This window comes from Chiloscyllium plagiosum, unplaced genomic scaffold (genome assembly GCF_037043375.1).
Source record: "Chiloscyllium plagiosum isolate Xiang-an unplaced genomic scaffold, Cpla_swu_hap1 HiC_scaffold_17, whole genome shotgun sequence".
Classification (NCBI taxonomy): Eukaryota; Metazoa; Chordata; class Chondrichthyes; order Orectolobiformes; family Hemiscylliidae; genus Chiloscyllium; species Chiloscyllium plagiosum.
Genome location: NW_028270155.1, coordinates 31,762,157 through 31,777,207, shown reverse-complemented (window position 1 = coordinate 31,777,207; position 15,051 = coordinate 31,762,157). Strand labels below are relative to the sequence as shown.

Below are 15,051 nucleotides of genomic sequence, written 5' to 3'. Positions count from 1 at the left end.
TGCCGGTCCCTAGGGGATACTGATGAACAAAAGCGACCTTAGTGTACAAGTCCACGGATCTCTGAATGTGTCACCACAAGTAGGTAGAATGGTGAAAACGGCATTTCAGATACTTGCCTTCATTATCCGGGTTGTAGAATATACGAGCAAGAAAATATTGTTACAATTTTGCAAAACATTAGTTAGGTCACAGATGGAATACTGCGTGCAATTCTGGTTGCCACACTATTGGAAGGACGTGATTGCACTGCAGAGGCAATTCACTGGGATGTTGCCTGGGATGAAAAGTCTCAGTTATGAGCAAGTTGGGTTTGTTTTCCTTGAAGCAGGGGAGGTTGAGGACAGAATTTGATTGACGTTTTCAAAATTATGAGCGATTTGGATAGAATATATCATGAGATTCTCTTTCGTGTGACAGATGTGCCTAAGGGCATATGGCTTAAAGTTTAAAGTGACAAGCAAGTGTTTCAGAGGAGATTTGAGAAAATATTTTTTCACTCAGAGGGTAGTACATACATGGAACATGCTTGAGAGGGTGATACAGGCAGGTTCTCTCACAACATTTAAGAAGCATCTGCATGAGTATTTAAAATGCTAGAGCTGTGAACCAAGTGCAGGTAAATGGGATTAGTATAGTTTGGCGTTTGTTGGTTTGCACAGATATGGTGGGCTGTAGGACCACTCTATGAACAGCCAACTCTTTGAATTACTAGGTTGAGAATAATGACTGGCTTTGTCTTGTACCTTGTCAGGATAGATAAAGCAAGGAGAAAATACAATACCTCTAGCAAAGAATAGCTGTTTCAAGAATAACTGATTTGACTGACTTCAAACCAAGCATAATATAAACACAATGCAATATTCATCATGTAAAGAAATGATAAGTTTAATTTTATGTTTCCTAACTAACCTCTGGCAAGTTCTTCACAAATTTCTTCAATTTAAATATTATACATCTTTCCCTCTAAAAAGGTACCTCAACATTTGGCAGCAACTTTATTTTCAATTCTCGCTCTCAAGGATTTCCCATCACATCTTAGGACTAGATTATTAGGTCTGCTGGAACTTTGGGATATTTTGATATGTTAAAAAAAGTATGAAAAGGCAAATTATTTTCGTAATGCTCACTCTAATGGAAAATCAACAAGGACAGCAAGAAGAATTTTTAAAAATGTTTTGGAATAATCCAATTGGAATAGCTGTAATGATTACATTAGCTAAAAGCAGAATTTAATTGTTCTCAGTTGTTGGTCACAAGGGCTGACAGGTAACATCTTAGTTCCTGTGACAAATGTCTTTGTTGCTTTGTACCAGCTGCAACACATGATTTAGAATCTATCAGTAGGATAAAGAAGAAGCATGTACAGTTGTTTTATGTTAGTGGATTCTCCAAGTGGACTATTTGTAGAAAATTACACCATCACATTCAAGGCAAGATTAAACCATTAGTTCATCTACCCATTCAAGTTCACACCAAATTACTGTGATGGATTTTGAAATCTAATTACTTCAAATTCTATTTGAGATTAAATTATCTAATAACTTTGAGTGCAACTGTAGTTCTTTCTTCTTTCATCACAATTACCTGTAATCTGGTATGCATGTTTATCATCCATTTACTGAAAAGTAGTTGCTTGGTAGTACAAAACCTGAATACTGCTGAAAAAAAGGACACACTTTGTCAAAGCTTTTGATCTTGAATTCATCAAGACAATGGGCGTTAAAGGAAACAAGATTTATACTGTATGAGAGGAGAGTATTGATTCATTGGCAAGTAGACTCTGATTGGTATAGGTGTTGGCAAGGAAAATACACTAGTTATTGATGACTAACAGTTAACAGCCAAGCTTTGTTTACATTTTAAACAAGGCCGGTTGATTCAGATTGGATGAGGCATTTTTTTGAGAAATGAACCAGAGGGTGGCAAGTGGCATAGTTTGAGGGGGTTGAAACATGTGCAGTATGTGTGCGTGTGCATGTGCATGAGGAGGACAGTGCTGACTGAGTCCACTTGTTAACCTATTAGTGCTCTCCCCTCATGCATAATAAATGGTGGTTTCCTCTTGAAGAGGTATTCTTGTGAATTGTCCAGATGACTGCGAGATAGAGATTCCAAGAAACATTTTCTTTCCAGGAATAATCAAGTTCTGTACCACCTGACAAATACTTGAAAAACAAATGTAATATTATGGCTCAAAACTAATACGATAAATGAATTACAGTGATCACTGATGCTCGAGATTTTATCATCAAATACAGTTCTTCTAAACTGACCTGGGGTATTACGCAACTTTGTAAACTTTAATGGGTCATTTTCAAAAATCTGTGTCTCGGTTACATGCAGGTTCCTTACCTGGGAATGGGCTGTGTGGTAGGAACAACTGGAACAAACTTTGGGCAGTTATCCATCTGCTCCTGAACTTTATTGCAGGAGGAAATATGAGCTCGCATTTTTACCAGAGTCACCTAGTGAAGACACATTTTATATTTCATGCATCTGAAAAATTTCAAATAATTCATATTTTTTCACATTCATTAGGCATTATGGATTGGACAGTGGCTCCTCATTAAGATTTGGATGAAAATTCGACAGAACATGTCCCTCAGTTGAAACGTGTTATGTTTTATTCACTCATGGGACATAGCCATCACTAGTTAGCCAGCACTTTATTGCCCGTCTCTTGTTGCCGTTGAGAAAGTGGTGGTGAGCTGCTGCCTTGAACCAAAATTCTTCAAATTTTGACTGCATATAGGTTCCACTCAATTACATCTGCCACTTAACTGAAATTCAACTACATAACAAACAACAAGAGGCTTGATAACACATCCATCCGTACCGGAGGACAGCAACCAAAAGACAATTTCACTATGTGGCCATAGGTAGAAGACCCTGGCAAAAATTCAGTTAATTATTAAACAAATCACAAAATTTATCATCTCTCCTAGTGCTTTCTCTACCTACCTGAAAGATGGAGAGAAACCTATTGCTGTTCTGATAACAAAAAAGACCATTCTTGAGCAATAACAATCAGATAATGCACTATTCTGAGCTTCATAAAGCACATTGTAAGCTTAAATTAGAATCCAACTCCAAATACAATTGCCCATTCGTACATCAACTTTTGTTGTGGATAATGAATTAGCTTTATTATCACAGGCACTCACATGGGGACAGTGAAAATTTTACAAGTCGTCACTTACGGCACCTTCTTAGGTACAAAAGGTCCCTAGGTACAGATTCTGGAGTACAAATTCTTAGGGGGAAAAGTAAAGAAATAAGAAGTCCAGCAGTACAGACCTTCAAAATGACAAAATCACAGTAATAATTTAGAAACATAAATAAGTACAAAGTTCAGAATGACCGTCCTTCCATAACTGTATAATAAAATAATTAGTCCATTTCATGGCTCTAAGTTCAAGGACCCACACATCTGGGAGTGCTAGTTGAGGATTCTCTAAAGGTAAACATGCAGGTTGAGTCCGTGATTAAGAAACCGAATGCAATGTTGTCAATTATCTCAAGAGGGTTAGAATATAAAAGCACCGTTGTGCTACTGAGACTTTATAAAGCTCTGGTTAGGCCCCATTTGGAGTACTGTGTCCAGTTTTGGACCCCACACCTCAGAAAGGACATACTGGTACTGGAGCGTGTCCAGCGGAGATTCACACGGATGATCCCTGGAATGGTAGGTTTAACATATGAGGAACGGCTGAGGATCCTGGGATTGTATTCATTGGAGTTTAGAAGATTAAGGGGAGATTTAACAGAAACTTACAAGATAATACATGGCTTGGAGAGGGTGGATGCTAGGAAATTGTTTCCGTTAGGCGAGGAGACAAGGACCCGTGGACACAGCCTTAGAATTAGAGGGGGTAAATTCAGAACAGAAATGCGGAGACATTTCTTCAGCCAGAGAGTGGTGGGCCTGTGGAATTCATTGCCGCAGAGTGCAGTGGAGGCTGGGACGCTAAATGTCTTCAAGGCAGAAATTGATAAATTCTTGATGTCACAAGGAATTAAGGGCTACGGGGAGAATGCGGGTAAGTGGAGTTGAAATGCCCATCAGCCATGATTGAATGGCGGAGTGGACTCGATGGGCCGAATGGCCTTACTTCCGCTCCTATGTCTTATGGTCTTATCGCCCCGCTCCCCCTTCACAAGGAGACCCAGTCTGACACTAAAGCTACTGAAGGGAGTCCCAGGCCAGTCATTGGAATTCCTGGCCTGGATCCAGCTCATCTTTCAAAGTCATTATTGAAGCAGCCTAGGTGAAGGCCCCACTAGGAACGGCCATATCCACACGGCATTTACTGTTGCAGCGGCCTCTTGGAGCCTCTGTCCTTTACAGTGTTTAATCTGGCGATACATTCTTAGGATGTTGTTCTCACGGGACCTGGGTTAACAGTTGCCATCTTCAAAGGATTCCACAGAATAATGTACATTAAACAATTTTCTTGAAGCTTAAGATGGCAGTTAAGGCATAGCAAACAGTTACTAATATGGCTAAGCTCAGATGCCTAGTGCATCTGCTGGTAGGAGGCTTCTCAAAGAAGTTAGCAGCTATTACGGCAGAGAATACTCCTGTTCTAATAATTATCCATCTATGTGTCTCCTATTTTAAATAATAAAGTCCAGTGAATTTCACAAGAAATGCACCATATCCACTTCTTGGACAGTAGACACTAATGATATCTCTGATATCAGGTACTTCTTCAAAATGTACTCTCTTCATTATATTTACAAGGTTGATTCAGGAATTAGATATGGTTCTTGACCTATGTTTAAATCCTGTCACAACTGAGAGTGGAATTTGAATTCAATAAAGCATTTGAATTTAAAGGTCTAATAATTACAATGAAAACACTGTTGTTCATCAAAAAAAAACACCTGGTTCATTAATATCTGATACAGGAGGAGGTCTGTCATTCTTACCTGGTCTGCTCTACATGTGACTCCAGATCCAGAGCAATGTGGTTGACTCTAAACTGCCCTCTGGGTGATTAGGGATGGTCAATAAATACTGGCCTAGCCAGAGGCACCCACATTCCATTAGTGAATAAAGAAAATGCATCGCAAGGCTGTTTTCATGAGATAGATGTCTAATGGATGGCATGGAATGATACAGTGGCATGAAGGCTTCATGCTGTGACAACATGTACCCTTCTACAAGATAAAACAGCCCTGATCCAAATGTAATGAATCGATAATTAATCAGCTGATAGCGCAACAACATGGTAGTGGAGACAAGAATCTTCTGATGAAGCAGACAGATGGTGACACTTTGCCCAATAGCTTGTCCATGTGTTCCACTATCTATACCACATAAATCACCTTGGCATTATTTGGTCTCAATATTCTTCTGATCTTCTTCATTAAGCATCTCACTCTGGTTCATCCTTAATGTAACTCATTTTCCATGATTTATACTCACCCCGAGCTCTATCCAAAGTTGCTCCCAAGATATTCTCCCTCGGCCTCTCTACAAAAAGGCTCCTCACCTTGGGGACTTAAATCTTCATCACAACTCACCTCATCCTTACTCCTCTCATTTCATGATCTGCTCTAAACCATCTTTTCTTGTCCACATATTTTTGGTCACCTTTTAACCTTTCCACCTTACATGGTTTCCAGATGGCAGTCTTTGTTATGGCCAAAACCATCTCTGACCAGTTCCTTATCCCCTTTAACACACAATCCCTTACATTTTCCAACCTGACAACTTCATTGCTTATCTTAGGTTAAAATATTCACCAAATCACATAACAGTGTACTTCCAAACTCCCATCCATCAAGCGTATGGTCTTTCATACTTCTGTTGCTTATGATCTGTACTATTGCTCTCGTACCTATCTTTAATGTCCTTGTCCCCAGCAAAATGTTTATCTCTTCGACTCTGAATCATTTATTAACTTCTTAAAGTCCAATACATGAAAACTCAGGCAAACATGACGTAAATATGGTTTAACCATCCTACATTACATTTGGCTAGAATTCAAGCATTAACGAGCACCACTTTCCACCAAAATATTGCTCAATAGATGATCATCATTCTGGAAGTTGAATATAACCCATGGCCTTTCTTCACCATCAAGCATTTTTGTAAACAGCTCTCCCCTAGCCCTCCATCCGTATGTCTGCATATGTAGTTAGTGTGACTCCTCAAACATTAGTCATAAAATTTCCCATATCGCAATTTGGTAACTGTGAATTTCTCATTTCTACTTACAAAGCATGTTTAATTTCACTTCCCTGTGCTACATAGCTTCATTGCATGTAAAAACTCCTAAAAAGCTGAAAATCGTAAGTAAAAACTGAGTTAGGCATCAAATGAGGGAGAAAAGAACAACTTTAAAGCCTTTGAAAAGCAGAGGATTTCCACCATCACAACATCATACAATAAATGAAACATAAGACTAGTACACTAAATGCACAATGCAACAAAGCAACAGAATGATGATGTTGTTAGACCCAATAGTTCCTTGATCAACAGAAAATAATTTTATTGACATGTCAACAATTGCTAAAAGTGCCCGAAATAATGGATGATTTCAATTTTGTAAGTAAATCAGAGGATTATTTTCTATACAACATGACAATAAACTGTTTTAGAATCTCAACATATAATAAATACATATGGATATCATTCATGGATATCACTTTAGAAAACAGTTTAATGTACTAAATAAGTAGTGTGCTTTAATGTACCTTTTTATTGCATCCTCGACAGGGAGCCTTATAGGAAGAGAGCTGTTTCTCCACATTAGAGGCCTTTTCCACTTTCTTTGGATCAAATGGCATGCGGCAAAGTGGGCAGAGAGGTGATACCACTTGGAGGCAGGGTTGCAAACATTCCCCACAAAACCTGAGAGAGAGTGGTTCATCATTAGTAAGCAGTTTGCACGGTACTCAATCTCAAAACACATTCTTGATATAAGGAAGAATTATATCAGAAAAAAAAATCAAGAAGGACTTAATTACCAAGCTAATAAATGATCATTAATGAATAAACAATTAACTACTCAATAAGCCCCTAATAGCTTTTTTAAAATTAATGCACCACATTCGTATCATTATTAAGACCAGTATTTGTTATCCATCTCTGATAATTTCGGAGAAGGAGGTGTGAATACAACAGATTTGCATTTCAGACTGCTTGAAGTGCAGTTAAGAATCAATCACATTGCTGTGGTTGGGCAGCTATGTATAGGCCAGAACCAGCAAACAGGGCAGATTTCTTTTCCTGTATACATTAGTGAAAAGATAGGTTTTTATAACCATCAGGTACCTTTGTGATCACCAAAACAAATCAGCTTGTCATTCCAAATTAAGTGAGAGGAGGCAATGGCCTAATACCTAGTAGTATTATCGCTGGACCCAGAGACCCGGGTAATGTTCTGGGGATCCAGATTCAAATCTTACTGTTGCAACTAGGTTCCAGGTGGAAAACCCATTGGTGACCTTCCTGCCCTACCTCTGTTTAAGATCCTTAAATGGTCAATCAACAACTACTTAACTACCACTTAAGAGCAATTTGCCAACTCTAGCCAGTCTTGCCAATATGAGGCAAGAATTGTCATCATGTCAAACAGAAGTGGTGATTCCTCCATCTGCATTAATTTGTATACAATTGAATGCATGGACATAGTGGAGAGGAAAGCCACTAAGATGCACCACTTGTGCTTACTTCTAAGCCCCAAAGGGCTCCTTTCCCCACAAGTCCACTCCACTGAAAGCAGAGAAAATAGAGTTGGCTGCGTTTGGCCACAGTCCGAACTCGTGGAAATGGTGAACCCATTTTGACAGGTCAGAGTTTGCTGGTTCTGGCCTATACATGGCTGGGCAACCATAGCAATATGATTGATTCTTAACTGCACTCTATAAGTAGTCTAATACCCAACTCTGTTGTATTCACCGCCTCCTTCTCTGAAATTATCAGGGATGGATAACAAATACTGACCTTAATAATGATACAAATGTGGCTTCCATATACTGGAAAGATTTTGGCTGAGATGTCAAGACAATATCATCAGCTTAAAACATGTTTGTGATCCTGTGCTGACATGTTGGCTATGTCAATGTCAGTGTCAGTAAGTGTCAGTATCAGGACACCGAGTTTTGGAGGAAAGAAATGTTGCACTGAAGTGTCAGTGGAGACTTTTCTGCTTAAATGTCTGGAGTGGAGCTTAAACCTAAGTTCTTTGAGTCACAGGGAAATGCTGTTCTTGTACAAAAGCCTGTATACTTGTTTGTTATGGTTCAGTTATGGAAATGTACAGATGTAAAGGTGAATCTATTTCAGAGCAGTTATTTCTTTTTATTTTCTTTCTTATTACTGACCTTTTAAGTTATGTTGTTTTTAGGGGACTAGGATTGATATGGGAAAGAGAAACTGCTGAGCCACCTGCACAAAAGCTGGTTTGTATCCCAGTCATTAGGAATCTCATGTGCAATGCTCTAGACAAGTGACCAGACTACAATTTGCTAAATAATTAATGCCTGTGGAAGCTCAAATTTCCAAAGATTATCACAACAGATCATCAAAGCACCACTAAGATAGGTTCTGGATGTAGGTTTGCTCACTGAGCTGAAAGGGTCATTTCCAGACGTTTCATCACCTACTAGGTAACATCTTCAGTAGGCTTCCAGGCCAAGTGCTGTTCATGATCCCCGCTTTCTATTTATATGTTTAGGTTTCTTTGAGTTGGTGAGGTCATTTCCTGTTATTTTTCTCAGGGGGTGGTAGATGGGGTCTAACTCAATGTGATTGTTGATAGAGTTCCGGTTGGAATGCAATGCTTCTAGGAATTCTCGTACATGTCTCTGTTTGGCCAAATAGACACGCACAAGAATTCCTAGAAGCATGGCATTCCAAACAGAACTCTATCAACAAACACCAAGTTAGACCCCATCTACCACCCCTGAGGAAAAGAACAGGAAATGACATCACCACAGGAAATGACATCACCAACCCAAAGAAACCCAAATATATAAATAGAAAGCAGGAATCATGAACAGTGTTTTGCCCAGAGGCCCACTGAAGATGTTACCTAGTAGGGTGATGAAACATCTGTAGAGAACCTTCCAGCTCAGCGAGCAAACCTACATCCAGAACCTCAACCTGAGCTACAAATCTTCTCAAAATTCACTAAGGTGATAGCAGAATGCCTGATTGTACATAATTATGTGTTCAATTTTCTACGTTTGATTATGTGAGCCTGTTTATTATTGATTTTCAATGCGCTTAATTTACTAAATTTGTGTCTGACCTCAGGGAGTAGTAAACAATGTTGTAGAAAGAGCTGAAAGTCAGCGATAAAAGTATGAAATAGATATTTTAAACGCAGTATGAATAAAAAACTACAAACCTATTACACAAATAGAACAGTAGCGTCATCTCTGTATGGATCTAAATTATAAAATGCACAACAATAATGTTGGATGGCACTTCAGAAGTATGCCATTCATAGTATGTTATGTTTCCAGTAGGACAGCATAAAAGAAAACACTCTAGATGGTCCATGGGAAGTGTAATCTAATCAACATTAGCTGTCAAGATGCTATCAGGTATTGTTATGATTATATTTGATGTTACTACTGGACAAATGTGGGTGGCACGATGGCACAGTGGTTAGCACTGCTGCCTCACAGTGCCAGACACCCGGGTTCAATTCCCGCCTCTGGCGACTCTCTGTGTGGAGTTTGCACATTCTCCCCGGGTCTGCGTGGGTTTCCTCCGGGTGCTCCGGTTTCCTCCCACAATCCAAAAATGTGCAGGTTAGGTGAATTGGCCATGCTAAATTGCCCGTAGTGTTAGGTGAAGAGGTAAATGTAGGGGAATTGGTCTGGGTGGGTTGCGCTTCGGTGGGTCGGTGTGGACTTGTTGGGCCGAAGGGCCTGTTTCCACACTATGTAATCTAATCTAATTTAAATCAAATCCCAGAATGAAATCTGGCTTGATAGATCATGCCATATTATCACACAAGGTGGCAGAGTTTCTTTAACATAAAAGAGCCACCTTGAAGTAAAATGCACAAAAATCTTAAAGCTGCCACCAAAACAAAGTTTCAACCTATTCCCCAGCACCATCACTTTACAGCAATTTAAATCCAATGAGATTATATTTCTAAGTCAAAATGCTAAATTCAATCGTACATATTTGCCCCCGTTTCTGTCCTGTGAACTGTGAAGTCTTCTTAAATGAATACTCACAAAGCTGAGAATTGATACTTTTGCAGCAGTTAATAACCTGCAGATTTCTAACCAAACATTCATGGTCTGGAAGTTGCACAAACTAAACTTTTCTATTGAGATAACTTATTTCCTTAATGGCTCTGAAAAAAAAATCACACTATACTTAAACTGACCCCAATCGTATTTCCTCTGAACTGTTCTAAAAACTTTCAACCTCGGGGGTTTCCTAAGTTCAAATAAATTCTTCCTTATCCTGAATCAAAAACAAGGAAGGCCCATCTGTCATAAATCACCTCAGTACAAACCATTTTTTTTATTCACACTGCAGGAGCTTCCTCCTCTCCAAGAGATACTGGATTAGGGCACTGTTCGATAAAGACTGTCAAGACATCGATTTTTTCAAGGAAGCCCCTTCACGTAAGTAACTAACACTCAAATGTCACTATCTTAAAATCTCTTTCATGTAAATATATGTTATGTATTTTCAATCTCACACCTTTCGTCACAGCACTATTGCACCTAACAGGTAATAATTGCATTCACAGAGGTAATTCAAGAAGCAAATTAAGAACTGCAATGATATCTCTAGTTACAGTCCAACATAAAGTTGGTATTTGCAGAGATAGCAATGATCAAACTTGAATTTATTTGTTTGTCTTGCACCAATAATCATCTAGGGAATATCCCATGGAATGACATAGAGGGTTACCCTGCTTGGAACTACTTCATGCCACGTGACTTCTTTTAAAAAGCCATCAAACAGTAAATTCGTTATGAGTTCTCCTCCATTTGCCTGTAGATTTAATCTTGAACTGACTTTGCTTTATGTTTTGCCTGTTACCTCTTATTTTAGATACTTTGATACTGGTTCAGGCGAATGTTCTCTCTCTATGGAGGAAAGCACAAGCTCTTCCACAAAACTTTCAATGCTATATGGCTAAGACTGGCATCTCTAAGGTCATTACATTTCACTTTAACAAATATCAATATTCTTGTGTGATGAAACATACATAATATACATGTATTAATATCATGATTTTGAATTTCAACATCAAAACAGAGGCATTATTTCTTTGCAGGGTTTTCATTTTGTTTAAAAAAATGTCCTCTAGGAATAGTGATTAAATCCAGCTGATTCTCAGAAGACAAGTGACTGTAAAAGCCTGTGGTATTAACAGAATGATGCTTATACTGTTGTGTTTACCATAAGTAGGGTAAGCATGCAAGACTATTAGCTTTGTTTTTTTTCCAGAAGAATCTAGATTTCAGCAAGTATTTAGTTCAGTTCAGATGACACCAGAACTAAGTTAAATTTATCCTAAAAGGATTCAATTAACAAGACATTTAACAAGTGAAGGGGTTTAGTTTGTGAAACTTCAAAGCCAGGATAGTTTGGCTAGAAATCTGCAGGTTATTACAGTGAAGAAAATTTAGGTTCTCAGATTTGTGAAAGGGTCGAGTTGACAGATTTTGAATTGTCTCCGCAGTCTGCAGCAATGAAACCGTCATGAGTCAGTTATATGGAACCCTAAGGAATTGAGATAGGGGTGTTACTACTCTGCACTTGAATCTCTGTAATGGACAGTGTTGGGAAACAGGTTGAAAACTTATTTTGCTTTGTGTTTTAGATCTCAGTAAGTATCTTCTATATTTAGATAGCTTGAAAACAAGCTAGTTTTGGAAAATAAATTATTTTATTAATAAACCTCTTCTACCATTATGTTTCAGTGACTAACCACCATGTTGATTAATGGAATATATGAAAATATATCAAGCCAGATTGCCCCCAGGAAGTAGCTTCTACTGGGATCATAACACATGGCAATTAGAGAGAGAGAAAACCTATCAAGACTAAATGCAAAAAAAAGTACTGTAAGTGCTGGAAATCCAAAAAGGAAAACATAAAATGTTGGAAATACTCAGGTGTGATTCAAGAGCCAGATAATAATGATGCTATTCCATTGCAATGACAGTTCTCAGCAGGTCCTATTGCATCTATAAAGACATAAATAGAGTTAAGGCCTTTGAACTTCCATTGAAAGGCAACTGACATGAAACTTTAATGTTGTTTCTCCATAGGTGATGCCAGACTTCCTGAATCTTTCTAGCATTGTGTTTTTTTCAAATGATATGAAGGTAATGTTTAATAGTGTTTTAAAAAATGTTTAAATAACATAAACTCAGAGTCTGATCCCATTCATTTGGTTAAGCCTTTGGTTAAAGTGTTTCTTGGCATGAGGATAGAAACACATTGCTGACGTGAGTTTTCTTTGGGCTTTATACAACATAAGCTTACAACATCCCAACTTACAGGACTCAGCTGTACAAAAGCAAAAATGATTAGTCATTCAAGTCAATAACTGCAATGTAGTAGTTTCCAGAACAATGCTTCTGAAACAACAGGCCAGATATTGACAGTTCTCTTTCAGAAGACTGCTACTTAGAAATACCAAAAAATAATAAATTCAACAGAATCTCAACAATAATTTGCACTTATATGGCATCTTTAATGTAGGGAAAAGAAATCTCAAAGTACTTGAAACTGAGGAGAAAACAAAAAGCTCTAAGCTTTTATTGAGGGTGGGGGCAGCATAAAAAGCTGGCCAAATGTATGGTTTTGGAAAGTTGTTTAAAGAATAAGTGGTGCTTTTATTGAAACATACAAGTTCCTGGGTAGGCTTGACAGGGTGGTTCTGAAGGTAGGTTTCCCTTTGTGAGAGAGCTTAGAACTAGGCATAGAGTTTACAAATAAGGGATCTTCCATTTAAGACAGAAATGAGAAGGAATATTTTCTCTAATGCCACAAACGTTTGGAACTCCCTTTCCTAGAGTGATGGAAGCAGGATCATGAATACGTACAAGATACAGGCAGATAGATTCTTAACAATTGGTGATTGGTTGGAATATGGAACCGAGGTCCCCATCAGCTCAGCCATGATTTTATTCAATGGCAGAGCAGGCTAGAGAAGCCTTATGGCATACTGCTGCTCTGAGGTTACACTTTCATATGTATGTTGGCTCCATCTTATTGCTCCATCTGATTCCTGAAGAAGGGCTTATGCCCAAAACGTCGATTCTCCTGTTCCTTGGATGCTGCCTGACCTGCTGTGCTTTTCCAGCAACACATTTTCAGCTCTGATCTCCAGCATCTGCAGTCCTCACTTTCTCCTCCATCTTATTGCTCGTCTATATGCTGCCACTTACCAACAATTCATAAATCACAGCATGTTACCAAATGTACACCACCTGCCTCAACACCTCTATTATCTTTAAACTGTCAGTTTGCAAACCCTACATCAAGAACCACCAAAGCTATTATCTTTGATTCATATTGCAAACTCTGTTCCTTAGCCACCAGCTCAACTCTGCACCTGGAAACCATCCTCATTTAAAGGAAATGGCTTGCAATTTTAGTGACATAGTTGATTTTGTAATGAACTTCTGACTGCATATCTGCATCATAAGCATTTTTTTCTACTTCCACAAAATCACTAACCTCAGTCTCTCCTATTGCAGAAATCATCATACATTTACTTGCTAACTCCACATTTGACTACTCATTTGATAATTTCAGTATTCTCAATTTAAGGTACACCACATTTGGGAGGATACCTGTAGCTGAAATTGGCCTATGCTCATGAATTCCCAACTTAGACTTCTCTACGTCCTCTTTTAAAACACTCACCATGTCCATCTTTCCCAATATCTCCTTATGCGGCTTAGTGCAAAAATTTGTGTAATAAAGTTCCTTGGAATGTTTTAAATTGTGAAAGGTGCTACATAAATACAAACCTGTTATTGAGAATCCAGACCACAGAGGTGCACAAATATGAACCGAGCAGACAAAAGTGCATTCCTCTTGGTTACCAGCAGCAGTGCCTAAGAGATTGATCATTCAACCTGAGACACTCACAGGTAAGTCTAAAAGGGTTTGCAATTCTTGCAATGTCAAACTGAGATAAATTTCTTAAGACTTTGAAACAAAAATTTACTTTAATTCCCTTACTTTGGAGAGGAATATTAAGATAAGGCAGAGGGCTAACTGCTATTCATTCTCTGGCTTAGTTACATCCAATACGCAAAGACACTTCTTCTGCATCCCAGGAACACTTGGCCCAGATCGTTCAATTTTCCATTTTCTCCTTGGTTATGAATAACAATACCCAGAAGTCAAATATCAATTTTAGAAGGTTTAAAGTCAAATCCAGAACTGGTATTAGGAAATTGCTCTTCACAGAAAGAGCAGTCAATTAATAGAAGACTTTCATGTAGGGTAGTGGAGGTCAAGTCCCTTAGGTTTCACTCAAGTCACTTACAAGTCTGTTGTACATTAATTGATGGCCATGGTTATCCAACAACTTCATTACATCAGAGCTGAAAAATGTGTTGCTGGAAAAGCGCAGCAGGTCAGGCATGCATCCAAGGAGCAGGAGAATCGACGTTTCGGGCATAAGCCCTTCTTCAGGAAACTTCATTACATCATGCAACTATTCGTACACTACTATGTGGCTTGACAGTGAAGCTTGAGTGGGTAACATAGAAAATTGGTACAGGAGTAGGCCATTCAGCCCTTTGAAGAAGTGATGCAGGAGGATGGCATTGGATTTCTGGGGCACTGATCAGTCCCGGGGCATGTGAGACTGTACTAAATAAACAGGTTGAATCTTTGCAGGTTTGGGACCAACAAGTCCCCATGGTTATTAGCTACTTCTGTTTGGGAGGGCTCAAATTAGATTGGCAGAGGATGGCGAGGTAGATGATTTGATGGTACAAATTGAGGAAAATGAGTATGATTTAAATGCCATTATGGAAGTGTGGTTATAGGATGACCAGGATTAGAAACTAAATATTCAGGGATA

General features: G+C 38.6%; 1 protein-coding gene across 1 annotated transcript in view; it reads right to left on the bottom strand.

Moving 5' to 3' along the window:
* Positions 1 to 15,051, bottom strand: part of rnf166 (ring finger protein 166) — a 68,129-nt gene that overhangs the window by 14,431 nt on the left and 38,647 nt on the right. The window contains exons 2-3 of the mRNA XM_043706749.2: positions 6,707 to 6,863; positions 2,354 to 2,466 (exon numbers count right to left, since the gene is read on the bottom strand). Of these exons, the coding sequence (XP_043562684.1) occupies positions 2,354 to 2,466; positions 6,707 to 6,863 (270 nt within the window). The remainder of the gene's footprint in view (positions 1 to 2,353; positions 2,467 to 6,706; positions 6,864 to 15,051) is intronic.